The sequence below is a fragment of the Mastacembelus armatus genome, chromosome 22 (genome assembly GCF_900324485.2).
Source record: "Mastacembelus armatus chromosome 22, fMasArm1.2, whole genome shotgun sequence".
NCBI lineage: Eukaryota > Metazoa > Chordata > Actinopteri > Synbranchiformes > Mastacembelidae > Mastacembelus > Mastacembelus armatus.
In genome coordinates, this window is record NC_046654.1 from 22,650,194 (window position 1) to 22,666,103 (window position 15,910).

At 53.4% G+C, this 15,910-nt stretch overlaps 1 protein-coding gene across 1 annotated transcript; it reads left to right on the forward strand.

Annotated features, from left to right (window-relative positions):
* Window positions 1-4,561: 4,561 nt before the first annotated feature.
* On the forward strand, window positions 4,562-11,959 carry LOC113130350 (calphotin-like). Its single transcript, XM_026306900.1, has 9 exons — window positions 4,562-4,633; window positions 5,508-6,008; window positions 6,825-7,124; window positions 7,191-7,388; window positions 7,455-7,787; window positions 8,605-9,168; window positions 9,235-9,696; window positions 10,252-10,400; window positions 10,948-11,959. Exons 1-9 carry the CDS (start codon window positions 4,562-4,564, stop codon window positions 11,957-11,959), a joined length of 3,591 nt encoding a protein of 1,196 aa, XP_026162685.1.
* The last annotated feature ends 3,951 nt before the right edge of the window (window positions 11,960-15,910 follow it).

Here is a 15,910-nt window from a genome sequence, read left to right on the forward strand (position 1 = left end):
TGGCCCATCCAACCTGCAGTGTCTATTTGTTGTTTATTGTTGCTGTTCTTTTCTCTCTGCTCTATCCACTCACCCCAACCGGTCGAGGCAGATGGCCGCACAAACTGAGCCCGATTCTGTTGGAGGTTATTTCTTCCATTAAAGGGAGTTTTTCCTCTCCACTGTTGCCAAGTGCTTGCTCATAAGGGATTTGGTGGGTTTTTAGTTTTTGTAAAGTGCCTTGAGATGATTTGTAAATTGATTTGGCTATATACAAATAAAATTGAATTGAATTTAATTAATCTGTGTAACTGTAGTTTTGCTGTTGAAACTTAAGGCCGCATTTAGACTTAGTTACCCAGTGTGACTTCCCCATTCATTCTTAGGGGATATTGCATTCACTGCAGCCGCTACCAGCACCACAGGGTGCTCCAACAAAATAATGCAACCCCATGAAACAAAAAAAGTTGTATCTGGTTCAGATTCTTCTGTAACACATCACATCACCATCCAGCATGGTGTTAAATTGACCCAGCTGTGGTGGCAATCACCTATTCTTTGTTTGTTTGATTTCAGGTTTGGCAATTTTGATGCCATAGGTCAGAACAAGATCAAGGGTGTGATTGAAACAGTGGGTGGGTTTATTAACATTTTGAGTGAAACCAATTGAATGAAATGAATATTGAATCAAATATAATAATTAAATGCAGTGCTGAGACTATTATTTTCAACATCTACATGAATTTTAAAATCTCCCACTATAATGACTTTATCTGAACTAAGCACTAAATCAGACAGGAGGACGGTACTCAATGACAAGTTGACACCCTGTCCATTGGATTTTGAAAATTCACACTATGCACACATTTTGGCGGATTATTCATCATTTGTCTGATATCAGTGGAGTCAAATTATGGATCAACTGGAATCAATTGCCCACTCAGAAGTAAGCTTACAAGGGTTACTTTTATGTTGTGCTAAGCTAACCTAGCTTAACGTGCTGTGGTTAGAGGCTAATGAGCTAAAAAAACGCTGTTACATGGCAGGGCTTGGTGCGTGATGATTCCCATCTAAAAGTAGGTGAAGACTAATTAGGCTTTGGGACTTTAGTTTCATTTTCTTTTTATAAGGGGCTGTAAATGCTTTAAATAAAGTTGTTTGCACAACGTCAGCAGTTTCAAAACTGAGCAAAGTGTCCAAACAATGCCAATGTCAGGGTGTAGAGTTGGCAAAATATCTTCACCTGCAATGTTAACATCTGATGGAATTCAATGATAACCTCAGTTTCTTGGCACCGACTGTAATTTGTCTATATTGCAGCTGCTAATATTGGAGAAGACTTGCTATTTTCACTTTCTCGAGATGTCATCAGAGATCTGTTTCCTGGTCCTGAACATTTCATGAGGCACTGGGCTGTTTGGCTTGTGAATAAAAATGAAAAGGTAAGGTCTGTGTTTCACAGTATGACAGAACTGTTTAACAGTACAACAGATTTTCCATTACCACAGAAATGTTAAATAACTTCATATCTGGCCCATATACAGTTTCATTCTTTCAGACATTTCTGCTTTGAGTCCTTTTCAGCTGTGGACATAAGATAAAAGGAAATGCATGTTTGTTAAAGAAGTAAGCAAAGTTACTCTTTAAAGTCTTTGTGTAAATGTGTTTTAGGTGGATACTGATCCTGAAATTCCGCAATCAGCTCCCACTGGAGGCAGCAGGTTTTCAAAAGAAGAGGCCAATACTTCTAAATTTTTGACTATATCCAACCCAGAATACATAGTCTTCATAGACAGTGAGCTTGAACAGGTTGAACAGATTTGGCGACGCGCCTATTTTGAGCAGAAACGGCTGGGGACCGAGCACAATGTGGCCTTGTCCAAGGAGCTCTTCTGCCGTCTCATAAGAAACACTATGATTAATATGATTTCTATCGCAAGAGCCACAGAGGACTCTAGATACCCCACCAAGCATGAAGGGAATGCCATGGCAAAGCGATTGGTGGAGTACTATCCAATGATAAAAGACAGGTCATCAAACAGTGAGTGGGTGAATAGATTTTTGTCACTGTTGCTTGTTGATGAACTGATTAAATGTAAGATTTCAAAACAATCATATTCATCAGTGCTAAATTAAAACACAAGGTTCAAACAGAGCTAGACTTTGTTGAAAACTAATTACAGTATAACCAGTGTTGCCATCTTAGAGACTTTGTCGCTATATTTAGCGAATATTCAGACCCCTCTAGCGACACATTTTTTAAAAAGCAGCTAGCAACAAATCTGGCGACTTTTTCTGGTGTTACTGGAGACTTTTGGAGACTGATGTGTCTGTACTGCACCGTTCTTACACTTCTCAACTTGCCACATCAGCTGCAGCCACCGGCCCCTCCCCCGTCCCAAAGCACTCACAGACGGCCCAGTCCTCTCGCAGCAGTCCCTCCCAGCTGCAGTCACAGCAGGAAATGTTCACATCCCGACTGCAAATGAATCGCGCGTGCGTAAAGCCGCCGCTGGTTTATCCCGCCCTGGCTTGTACTTTACTCCTAACGGATTCTTAAACTTGGACCTCATTATTGAAGTAGTTACAAATCCAGAAGCAGCCCACACTATTAATTGAAAAATATGCATTTTCGTTCATTCATGATTCAAATAAAATTTTGTTTAAAAATGTAGGCTAAGTGCCATTGTTTAAAATGCTTTATTGACTGACGTTTCATAGACGTTCAGTTGTTATAATTTCTTCATGATTATGATTTCTCTGATATCATTGACATGATTTCTCGGATGAACTTCATGCCTTTTGTAGGCCCATGTATGAAATTTCACAGTATTTTCACCTCCTAAATTACTAAGTTCCTTGTTCAGTCACAATTCTATAATGGTACAATTTCCTCAGGCTTATGACATTTTTTATGACATTAGAATTTAGAGTATGTAGATAAATATATTAAGCAAGACAAATGAAGTTATTTCTGAGAACTGCAGGCCGTCATCCTACATTATATGGCACAGTACAAATATTTTGAGTGTCCCTTATTCTGTCCGTTATTTCTTATAAAGAATCACAATTGTCTCTTACTTTCCATTTGCGAAGTTGGCAAAAGCGTCCATCACAATTACAGCATGTGCCATGGACATTATGCAAATTACACAATGACGTCATTGACGACTTCTAGCGACTTTTAAGACGGCCAATAGCTACTTTCCTTACTGACGAGTTGGCAGCACTGAGTAGAATTGGTTTTTGTGTTTTCCAGTTTGGATGTGAGAGACTAAGAGTGAGGCTCTCAAATGAGTTATAACTGTTCTGAGGATGAAAGTTTAATAAGTTTGAGTGGAAGATTGCAGCTACTCCTCCACCTCGACCTGTGCTTCGAGGAACCTGATAATTTTTATGACTGAGGGGGGTTGATTCATTTGGATTGACATATTCATCCTGCTGTAGCCAAGTTTCAGTAAGACAGAGTAAGTCAATTTGGTGATCAGTTATCAAATTATTTACTAACAGATGAAAGAGACCTGATATTTAATAATCCACATGACTCTTCTGTTTTTCTGTTCAATAAGACGAGTGGTCTTAATTTTTATTAAGTTTTTATGAATAACTCCTCTTCTGTTAACATCTAATTTATTTGATTTATATGTTCGAGGGGCAGACACAATCTCTATGTGGTTTGAGGGGGGCGATGACTCTAAGGAAACTGCAGAGAGGCGTTTTAGACTGAGTCTCTGCGTCCCGGTCCCCACCCTGGATTGTCAAACTTTAGGTCGGCTAAGAAACTCGGCCAAATTTCTAGAGATGAGAGCTGCACCATTTAAAGTGGGATGGATGCCGTCCCTCGCTACCAGACTGGGTTTTCCCCAGAAAGTGGCCCAATTATCTATGAAGCCCACATCGTTTGCTGGACACCACCTAGACAGCCAGCGACGGAACGACGACATGCGGCTAAACATGTCATCGCTGGTCAGATTGGGGAGGGGTCCAGAGAAAATTATAGGCTGACATTAATTTTGCAAAGCTACACACCGACTCAACATTAATTTTAGTGAGCTCCGATTGGCGTAATCGGGTGTCATTGCTGCCGACGTGAATAACAATTTTCCCATATTTACGATTAGCCTTAGCCAGCAGCTTCAGATTTGACTCGATGTCGCCCGCTCTGGCCCCAGGAAACATTTGACTACGGTCGCTGGTGTCTCTAGCTTCGCGTTTCTGACTATAGAATCGCCAATTATCAGTCGGTTTCTCAGCGGGTGTGTCGCTGAGCGGGGAAAATCTATTAGAAACGTGAACAGGCAGGTGATGAGCCGTGGGTGTCATGATTTGTGTATCAAATTGTATGGATCGTAACCTCGTCTGACACAAGTGCCCAGGACACAGAAGCAGATTAAGCCAAAGTTTATTTAATGTAGTACAACAGAATGTGAAGTGGGAATGCAGGCCGGTGGAGATGTGTTGTGAATCCAAAAGGTCGGCAGGAGTTGGTTTCTCCGACGGCCAGTTCCGGTACCGCCGGGCTGGTCCTCGGAGATGGGAGTGGTAAGTCCGTGGCGGGTTCGCAGAGCAATATCTGACGAGTATGGGTCCCTCTGGGGCCTACCAGAGGCTGGGCTCTCTCCCGACTCAGAAACAGGAAACAGGAGAAAACCAGGTAAATGTAGCAGTGACAAAACAAAGCAAACAGTACTCGCACCCGAGATCCCCCCGGAGTGAGAACACAGTAGGTGCCTATATACAAAGGTGACTACAGTCAACAAGTATTCCACAAAAGAGAAAGGCGTCCCCCACGTCGAGTCTATTCCTCTTCGTGGAAAACACAGTCACGGGTTAACGCATCCGAGCCGTAGCATGGAAGCGACAGGAACCAGTACATTAGCCGTAAGCTCCAGATTCCTCCGATCTAAGCCAAAACAAACAACACTGTACTTAACAAAGCTTTTACTTGCCGTAGCGTGAATCCACACGGGAGTTATAGACAAACAATCCGGCGATCTGTGTCCCCACGAACCCAGCTACTTAAGCCAGACCCGCAGGTGACACAGATCAGCAATCAAAGCAAGCAACGCAAAACAACCAAACCAGTTCCTGTCATGATCCACAAAATAAAACAAAACAGGAAGTCCAGACAGCGGATCATGACACTACCCCCCCCCCAAAAAGGCCGGCTCCGGACGGCCTTAAAAGACAAACCCATCCAAACAAAATCCACGAACAGGGCGGGCGGTGGGCGGTCAGGAGGGGGGCTCCTGAGGGTGGGTGGGTGGGCCCGACAAGAGTCCCCAAGCCCCTCAGGGCCAGGTCCCTGAGCCGCTCTGGCGGATGGCCTCTCCGGCAGGCGAGGGTTCGAGACCACTCAGGAGGACGACCACTCCGATAGGCGAGGATTCGAGACCACGCAGGCGGGCGACCTCTCCGGCGGGCGTGGATCCGGGACCACGCAGGCGGGCGACCTCTCCGGCGGGCGTGGATCCGGGACCACGCAGGCGGGCGACCTCTCCGGCGGGCGTGGATCCGGGACCACGCAGGCGGGCGACCTCTCCGGCGGGCCTGGATCCGGGACCACACTAGCTCTGGTAGCTGTGGCTGCAGCAGCTCAGCCCCCACAAAGGGACACTCTGGACACTCTGGACACTCTGGACACTCCTGCAGCTCAGGGTGCTCTGGTAGCTGCAGAGGAGGCACAGGCTCCGACCCTGGCTGCTGCGGAGGCTCTGGCCCCGACCCTGGCTGCTGCGGAGGCTCTGGCCCCGACCCTGGCTGCTGCGGAGGCGCTGGTCCCATCTCTGGCTGCGGCGGAGGCTCTGGCTCCGACCCTGGCTGCTGAGGTGACTCTGGCACTGGCTCCGCACCCGGCAGCTGGGGTGACCCTGGCTCCGACCCTGGCTGCTGAGGTGACTCTGGTACTGGCTCCGCACCCGACAGCTGGGGAGACCCTGGCTCCGACCCTGGCTGCTGAGGTGACTCTGGCACTGGCTCCGCACCCGGCAGCTGTGGAGACCCTGGCTCCGACCCAAGATCCCCCCGGAGTGAGAACACAGTAGGTGCCTATATACAAAGGTGACTACAGTCAACAAGTATTCCACAAAAGAGAAAGGCGTCCCCCACGTCGAGTCTATTCCTCTTCGTGGAAAACACAGTCACGGGTTAACTCATCCGAGCCGTAGCATGGAAGCGACAGGAACCAGTACATTAGCCGTAAGCTCCAGATTCCTCCGATCTAAGCCAAAACAAACAACACTGTACTTAACAAAGCTTTTACTTGCCGTAGCGTGAATCCACACGGGAGTTATAGACAAACAATCCGGCGATCTGTGTCCCCACGAACCCAGCTACTTAAGCCAGACCCGCAGGTGACACAGATCAGCAATCAAAGCAAGCAACGCAAAACAACCAAACCAGTTCCTGTCATGATCCACAAAATAAAACAAAACAGGAAGTCCAGACAGCGGATCATGACACTACCCCCCCCCCAAAAAGGCCGGCTCCGGACGGCCTTAAAAGACAAACCCATCCAAACAAAATCCACGAACAGGGCGGGCGGTGGGCGGTCAGGAGGGGGGCTCCTGAGGGTGGGTGGGTGGGCCCGACAAGAGTCCCCAAGCCCCTCAGGGCCAGGTCCCTGAGCCGCTCTGGCGGATGGCCTCTCCGGCAGGCGAGGGTTCGAGACCACTCAGGAGGACGACCACTCCGATAGGCGAGGATTCGAGACCACGCAGGCGGGCGACCTCTCCGGCGGGCGTGGATCCGGGACCACGCAGGCGGGCGACCTCTCCGGCGGGCGTGGATCCGGGACCACGCAGGCGGGCGACCTCTCCGGCGGGCGTGGATCCGGGACCACGCAGGCGGGCGACCTCTCCGGCGGGCCTGGATCCGGGACCACACTAGCTCTGGTAGCTGTGGCTGCAGCAGCTCAGCCCCCACAAAGGGACACTCTGGACACTCTGGACACTCTGGACACTCCTGCAGCTCAGGGTGCTCTGGTAGCTGCAGAGGAGGCACAGGCTCCGACCCTGGCTGCTGCGGAGGCTCTGGCCCCGACCCTGGCTGCTGCGGAGGCTCTGGCCCCGACCCTGGCTGCTGCGGAGGCGCTGGTCCCATCTCTGGCTGCGGCGGAGGCTCTGGCTCCGACCCTGGCTGCTGAGGTGACTCTGGCACTGGCTCCGCACCCGGCAGCTGTGGAGACCCTGGCTCCGACCCTGGCTGCTGAGGTGACTCTGGCACTGGCTCCGCACCCGGCAGCTGGGGAGACCCTGGCTCCGACCCTGGCTGCAGAGGTGACTCTGGTACTGGCTCCGCACCCGGCAGCTGGGGAGACCCTGGCTCCGACCCTGGCTGCTGAGGTGACTCTGGTACTGGCTCCGCACCCGACAGCTGGGGAGACCCTGGCTCCGACCCTGCCTGTTGAGGTGACTCTGGCACTGGCTCCGCACCCGGCAGCTGTGGAGACCCTGGCTCCGACCCTGGCTGCTGAGGTGACTCTGGCACTGGCTCCGCACCCGGCAGCTGGGGAGACCCTGGCTCCGACCCTGGCTGCTGAGGTGACTCTGGCACTGGCTCCGCACCCGGCAGCTGGGGAGACCCTGGCTCCGACCCTGGCTGCTGAGGTGACTCTGGCACTGGCTCCGCACCCGGCAGCTGGGGTGACCCTGGCTCCGACCCTGGCTGCTGAGGTGACTCTGGTACTGGCTCCGCACCCGACAGCTGGGGAGACCCTGGCTCCGACCCTGGCTGCTGAGGTGACTCTGGCACTGGCTCCGCACCCGGCAGCTGTGGAGACCCTGGCTCCGACCCAAGATCCCCCCGGAGTGAGAACACAGTAGGTGCCTATATACAAAGGTGACTACAGTCAACAAGTATTCCACAAAAGAGAAAGGCGTCCCCCACGTCGAGTCTATTCCTCTTCGTGGAAAACACAGTCACGGGTTAACTCATCCGAGCCGTAGCATGGAAGCGACAGGAACCAGTACATTAGCCGTAAGCTCCAGATTCCTCCGATCTAAGCCAAAACAAACAACACTGTACTTAACAAAGCTTTTACTTGCCGTAGCGTGAATCCACACGGGAGTTATAGACAAACAATCCGGCGATCTGTGTCCCCACGAACCCAGCTACTTAAGCCAGACCCGCAGGTGACACAGATCAGCAATCAAAGCAAGCAACGCAAAACAACCAAACCAGTTCCTGTCATGATCCACAAAATAAAACAAAACAGGAAGTCCAGACAGCGGATCATGACACTACCCCCCCCCCCAAAAAGGCCGGCTCCGGACGGCCTTAAAAGACAAACCCATTCAAACAAAATCCACGAACAGGGCGGGCGGTGGGCGGTCAGGAGGGGGGCTCCTGAGGGTGGGTGGGTGGGCCCGACAAGAGTCCCCAAGCCCCTCAGGGCCAGGTCCCTGAGCCGCTCTGGCGGATGGCCTCTCCGGCAGGCGAGGGTTCGAGACCGCTCAGGAGGACGACCACTCCGATAGGCGAGGATTCGAGACCACGCAGGCGGGCGACCTCTCCGGCGGGCGTGGATCCGGGACCACGCAGGCGGGCGACCTCTCCGGCGGGCGTGGATCCGGGACCACGCAGGCGGGCGACCTCTCCGGCGGGCGTGGATCCGGGACCACGCAGGCGGGCGACCTCTCCGGCGGGCCTGGATCCGGGACCACACTAGCTCTGGTAGCTGTGGCTGCAGCAGCTCAGCCCCCACAAAGGGACACTCTGGACACTCTGGACACTCTGGACACTCCTGCAGCTCAGGGTGCTCTGGTAGCTGCAGAGGAGGCACAGGCTCCGACCCTGGCTGCTGCGGAGGCTCTGGCCCCGACCCTGACTGCTGCGGAGGCTCTGGCCCCGACCCTGGCTGCTGCGGAGGCGCTGGTCCCATCTCTGGCTGCGGCGGAGGCTCTGGCTCCGACCCTGGCTGCTGAGGTGACTCTGGCACTGGCTCCGCACCCTGCAGCTGTGGAGACCCTGGCTCCGACCCTGGCTGCTGAGGTGACTCTGGCACTGGCTCCGCACCCGGCAGCTGGGGAGACCCTGGCTCCGACCCTGGCTGCAGAGGTGACTCTGGTACTGGCTCCGCACCCGGCAGCTGGGGAGACCCTGGCTCCGACCCTGGCTGCTGAGGTGACTCTGGTACTGGCTCCGCACCCGACAGCTGGGGAGACCCTGGCTCCGACCCTGGCTGCTGAGGTGACTCTGGCACTGGCTCCGCACCCGGCAGCTGTGGAGACCCTGGCTCCGACCCTGGCTGCTGAGGTGACTCTGGTACTGGCTCCGCACCCGACAGCTGGGGAGACCCTGGCTCCGACCCTGGCTGCTGAGGTGACTCTGGCACTGGCTCCGCACCCGGCAGCTGTGGAGACCCTGGCTCCGACCCTGGCTGCAGAGGTGACTCTGGCACTGGCTCCGCACCCGGCAGCTGTGGAGACCCTGTCTCCGACCCTGGCTGCTGAGGTGACTCTGGTACTGGCTCCGCACCCGACAGCTGGGGAGACCCTGGCTCCGACCCTGGCTGCTGAGGTGACTCTGGCACTGGCTCCGCACCCGGCAGCTGTGGAGACCCTGGCTCCGACCCTGGCTGCAGAGGTGACTCTGGCACTGGCTCCGCACCCGGCAGCTGTGGAGACCCTGTCTCCGACCCTGGCTGCTGAGGTGACTCTGGCACTGGCTCCGCACCCGGCAGCTGGGGAGACCCTGGCTCCGACCCTGGCTGCTGAGGTGACTCTGATACTGGCTCCGCACCCGGCAGCTGTGGAGACCCTGGCTCCGACACTGGCTGCTGAGGTGACTCTGGCACTGGCTCCGCACCCGGCAGCTGTGGAGACCCCGGCCCCGACCCTGGCAGCTGCGGAGGCTCTGGCTCCGACACTGGCTGCTGTGACAACTGAGCTAAAAACCGGGGAAAAACATGGCTCAACGGCAGGGGCAGTTCTTGGCACCTCCGGACCAGAGCAATGACGGATGACAAGGTTGATAGAAGATTGTCCCTGCCGACATCTGGGGGAGATAGCTGCGCGGCCAGTAGTAGGCGTTCACAGGCGGAAATGGCTTGGGTGTAGTTGTCCGGATCCTGTACTGCTCTAGAAAAAACCCGGGACAGCTGTGCCCGCCAGTACCCCTCGGAATCGTTGATCGCCACGAACCCCTGAGCTGTGGGGACGTGAGACGGAGCCACAGGCTGTGAGTCTGGAAGAGGGGGCTCCGTAGGCTGAGGGTCTAGGGGCAGGACTGGCTTGGGCGCCTTAGCCCGACATCGGTTTCGCTTCCTCCTAGGGGCCCCAGGCGGTGAGTCAGCCCGCCCACGAGCTGAGGGTTGCGACGTCGGGGACTGCGGAACTAGCGGCGGTACAGGGGGTTCCGGTGGCCGCGGTGGCGAAGGAGACCTTGCCGCTGGACGCTGTGGGGCAGGGTGCAATCGCCAGGTTGTCTGTTGACATTGCTAACAGATCACAGTGCTATTGTTTTCAGTGACGCACCGATTTTCCTCGGAGAAAGGACGGAATCCCGCTTTCCCTGGGAGAGGAGTTTTGGAGAAGAGTGAGAGGAGAGACTCAGCGATTCCTGTCTTCTTACCGACCCAGCGTCTCCACGCCACGTTAACCGACGGAGGTGGATCGGGGGGAAGAAGGGACGTTTTCGCTCCTTCCAGACCTACAAAACCAGGTGTGCTAACCTCGGCGAAACAAAGCTTCACACTGACGGCTCATCACTTCCTTCCTCTCCAAGTTTCATGAAGAACGTAGGGAGAGGACATCGAGGGAGCTACAGTGACGTCATCCACGGAGTTCTCTGACTCTGTTAAGTACTACTACCATTGAAGGGACTCTGACGCCAAGGAAGGTCGGACCGAAGATTACCCCTGTCTTCCTTGGGCTGAGCTTCCACATAGACTCAATATCGATCATTCAATATTTGATCTCTGTAAATAAATACTTTTTTGAACTTTGCATTGATTCCTGGTTCTTTGAGTGGAGAAATCCGTGACCCAAAGCACTACTCACCAAAGATCATGACAGAACAACCTGGCCAAAGGTTGGGTCGCGGATCCTCCACCCAGGACCCATGGAGATCTGGAGTAGAATCCGCCATAGTAAGTCATGAGGAGAAATTGGGAAGGATTTCCCAATCGGTGGATCGGATGACGGACCAGCTGACTCAGCTGCTACAACGCCTCCCTCGCCCGGAACCTGCAGCAACCCCGCTCCCTGAGTCTCAGACTACAACTCGTTTTAGCGAAGGAGGGGAGTTGAAGTTGGCTACGCCTGTTCGTTATAACGGAGAGATAGGAGAGTGCCGTACCTTTTTGACTCAGTGTGAGATAAACTTTTCTATGCGACCGTCAAGTTTCCCTACTGAACAAACCAAGGTCGCTTATGCTCTTTCACTATTGGGGGGCGAAGCCGCTAAATGGGGAACGGCTGCATGGAGACGCCGAGCTACCTGCTGCACATCGTTCGCTAGCTTCAGTGAGCATCTCTTACAGATATTCGATCCGGTCCGACCAGAGGTCGAGGCTACCACTCGCCTGGCTCGGCTAAAGCAAGGTAACGGTTCTCTCCGAAGATATATCATCCAGTTCCAAATGTTGGCGGAGGAGAGCCCTTGGGGAGCGCCCGCTCTATATGACCATTTTTATTTAGGACTAAATGAGCGGTTAAAGGATGATTTGGCTCACCAACCACGCCCAAGGGATTTAACCTCTCTCATAGAGACTGTCACTCGGTTGGATCAACGTCGTAAGGAGCGGACCGTGGAGATCCGGCTAGCCCGTGGGCCACCTGACGAGGGCAGGTCATCGAGTTCTAGATATGAGAGGGAGCGCGAAGAGGATAACCCGGAGCCCATGCAGTGGGAGCGCGGGGGCATTAGAACAGCGTCTCGAAGCCGACGAGGAGGAGTTCCACGAGGGATCGCCGTCCAGCAGAGGGAGCAGGTGCGGGCAAAAGACCAGGCTCAGCAGGAGATGAGGGACACCTACTGAGCCCGAGACAAGATCGGAAGTTATTCCGTCGTTCCCTCACCACGATCACCATCGGAACCCCACCTCATCAAATAAGATGGGAGGCTTTCATTGACTCGGGTGCCGACACAAATTTCATCTCCCAGTCTTTACTTCCTCAACTGGGAGTAGAGACAAGGCCACTACCACAACCTGTGCAGGTGAGGTCCTTCAACAACACTACATTACACCACGTAAGAGACATTACTACACCCATATTCATGGCCATAGACAATCACCAGGAAGTGGTATCCTTCCACGTAATCAAGACGCAAGAACCCACTATTGTGTTGGGAATTACCTGGCTCCAGCAGCATAACCCTCACCTAGACTGGAGGACAGGAAGGGTACTAAATTGGTGTCCATCATGCCATGTGAGTTGTCTGCAACATGCTGTGTCTGTTGTCTGTACTCCTCCACAGGATTCCTCTGAGCCGGACTTATCATCAGTCCCGGAGATCTATCATGATCTCCAAGAGGTTTTCAATAAGGATAAGGCAACCTCACTACCACCACACAGACCATATGATTGCACCATAGACTTACTTCTGGGAACCTCTCCGCCTCGGGGTCGTCTCTTCCCCCTGTCCCAACCTGAAAAGCAGGTAATGGAAGAATACATTCAGAATTCATTAAATTCTGGGTTAATTAGACCATCCAAGTCCCCTGCAGGCGCAGGGTTCTTCTTTGTGGCCAAGAAGGATGGAGGCCTAAGACCATGCATTGACTATAGAGGTCTTAATGAGATCACTGTCAAGAACCGCTACCCCCTTCCCTTATTGGCATCGGCATTTGAACTACTACAGGATGCTAGGATCTTTACTAAGCTAGACCTACGAAACGCGTATCATTTAGTACGAATAAGGGGGGGGGATGAATGGAAGACCGCTTTCAATACCCCCTCGGGCCATTATGAATATTTGGTGATGCCATTCGGCCTCACTAACGCCCCTGCAGTTTTCCAAAACCTGGTGAATGATGTGCTTGGAGACATGATTAATCGATTTGTCTTTGTATATTTGGATGATATCCTTGTGTTCTCCAGGTCTGAGACCGAACATTCCCAGCACGTACGGGCGGTTCTGCGGCGCTTGTTGCAGAATTGGCTATACGTCAAGTTAGAGAAGTGTGAATTTCACACCACGCTGACCTCGTTTCTTGGGTTCGTGATCCGACCGGGAGAGATCACAATGGATCCGGATAAGGTTCGAGCAGTTAGAGAGTGGCCAGTACCCGCCTCTAGAAAACAGCTACAGAGTTTCCTGGGATTTGCAAACTTCTACCGGCGCTTCATCAAGAACTACAGTGGGGTGGCAGCACCCCTACACCGTCTCACCTCCTCCAAGGTACGGTTTGGATGGACTCCAGACGCCCAGGAGACATTTGACAAGCTCAAGGAACTGTTTACCACCGCCCCCGTCCTGAAGTTCCCAAATATAGACTTACCCTTCTTGGTAGAGGTGGATGCGTCGGACACAGGAGTAGGAGCGGTGATCTCGCAGAGGGACCCTGCGGATTCTTTAGTTCATCCCTGCGCCTTCTTCTCCAAGAAGTTGAGTCCTCATGAACGAAACTACGATGTGGGCAACAAGGAACTGCTGGCGGTGAAGCTGGCGCTGGAGGAGTGGCGCCATTGGCTGGAGGGGGCGAAGCATCCTTTTACGGTCCTAACGGATCATAAGAACCTGGAGTACCTAAGGACGGCCAAGAGGCTAAACTCGCGCCAGGCCCGATGGGCAATATTCTTTGAAAGGTTCGACTTCAAACTATCTTTTCGCCCGGGGACCCAGAACAACAAGGCAGACGCACTGTCCCGGTTACATGCACTAGCTGATGCGGAGGAGGAACCTAAGTTCATCCTGCCCACTACGGCCCGCCTAGGAGCGGCGCGGTTGACCCTAGAGAGGGACATCATGCGGGCCACGGGCGACACCAGACCTACCGCCTGCCCCAATGGCTGCCTTTTTGTCCCGGCCCGTTTCCGAACGAAGGTTCTGGCGCATTGTCACGACTCCCATCTTCACGTCCACCCTGGGGTGTCGAGGACCTTGGAGGTGATGAGGCAGCGGTTTTGGTGGCCATCGGTTCGGAAGGACACTATCACGTACGTAAACGCCTGTACTGTCTGTGCTCGGATGAAGGCGTCCCACCAGTCACCAGCCGGGCTACTACACCCATTGCCGATTCCCAGACGTCCCTGGTCCCACATTGCGTTGGATTTCGTCACCGGTCTTCCCAGGTCCCAAGGTATGACCACTGTTCTAACAGTCTGTGACCGATTCTCGAAGATGGTCCATTTTGTGCCCCTTCCTCAGCTTCCGTCTGCACCGGAGATGGCCCGAATCTTGGCAGACCATGTCTTCCGGTTACACGGATTTCCCCAGGACATCGTGTCAGATAGGGGTCCCCAGTTCGTGGCGAGGTTTTGGAGGGAGTTTTGCAAGTTACTGGACATCTCGTTAAGTCTCTCCTCGGGTTTCCATCCCCAGTCTAATGGCCAGACTGAGAGACTGAATCAGGAGCTGGAAAGCGGCCTCAGGACCTTGTGTGCCAACCATCCGGAATCGTGGGTCAGTAACCTAACATGGGTTGAGTATGCACATAACAGTCTCCCGTCAGCTGCCACCGGCCTTTCACCTTTCCAGGTGGTTTCGGGTTTTCAACCTCCGGTGTTTGAGAATCAGGACCGGGAGACGACTGTTCCATCCGCAGCAGCAGCAGTGCGCCGTTGCCACCTTGCCTGGCGTAAAGCCAGGCAGCAACTAATAAGGTCTGTGTCCTCTTATTCTGCGCAGGCAAACAGACGGAGGAGAGCGGCACCGGCGTATAAGGTGGGCCAGCGAGTGTGGCTATCCACACGTGATATTCCCCTGAAGGCGGCGTCACCCAAACTCACCCCCCGCTTTATTGGCCCATTCTCCATCACAAAGATCATCAACCCGGCAGCGGTGAGACTCAAATTGCCATCTCATCTAAAGATCCATCCTACGTTCCATGTCTCCAGGATAAAACCGGTGGTCTCAAGCCCACTGTCTCTGCCAACCCCGGGCCCTCCGCCACCCCGTATACTCGACGGAGAACCAGTATTCACGGTAAAGGGTCTGTTGAAGTCTCGGAAGAGAGGGAGGGGCTTGCAGTACCTGGTGGATTGGGAGGGGTACGGTCCTGAGGAACGGTCCTGGGTCGCCAGACGGGACATACTCGATAAGGGACTGGTGCGTCAGTTTCACCAGGCACATCCGGATCAACCGGGTGGGTCGTCGGGAGCCGACCGTTGAGGGGGGGGTACTGTGACGATTCCAGAATAAGACTCCCGGAGAGGGAGTCTTATTCTGAAGGACAAGAAGGCTGCAGTACCTTACTCGCATGAGATTGACTAATTAGCCTAACGCTTTGCACCTGTGCAGACTCTCTGCTTAAATGGCAGACACCGGGCAGCAACAAGCTGCCAGGTTGTCTGTTGACATTGCTAACAGATCACAGTGCTATTGTTTTCAGTGACGCACCGATTTTCCTCGGAGAAAGGACGGAATCCCGCTTTCCCTGGGAGAGGAGTTTTGGAGAAGAGTGAGAGGAGAGAGTCAGCGATTCCTGTCTTCTTACCGACCCAGCGTCTCCACGCCACGTTAACCGACGGAGGTGGATCGGGGGGAAGAAGGGACGTTTTCGCTCCTTCCAGACCTACAAAACCAGGTGTGCTAACCTCGGCGAAACAAAGCTTCACACTGACGGCTCATCACTTCCTTCCTCTCCAAGTTTCATGAAGAACGTAGGGAGAGGACATCGAGGGAGCTACAGTGACGTCATCCACGGAGTTCTCTGACTCTGTTAAGTACTACTACCATTGAAGGGACTCTGACGCCAAGGAAGGTCGGACCGAAGATTACCCCTGTCTTCCTTGGGCTGAGCTTCCACATAGACTCAATATCGATC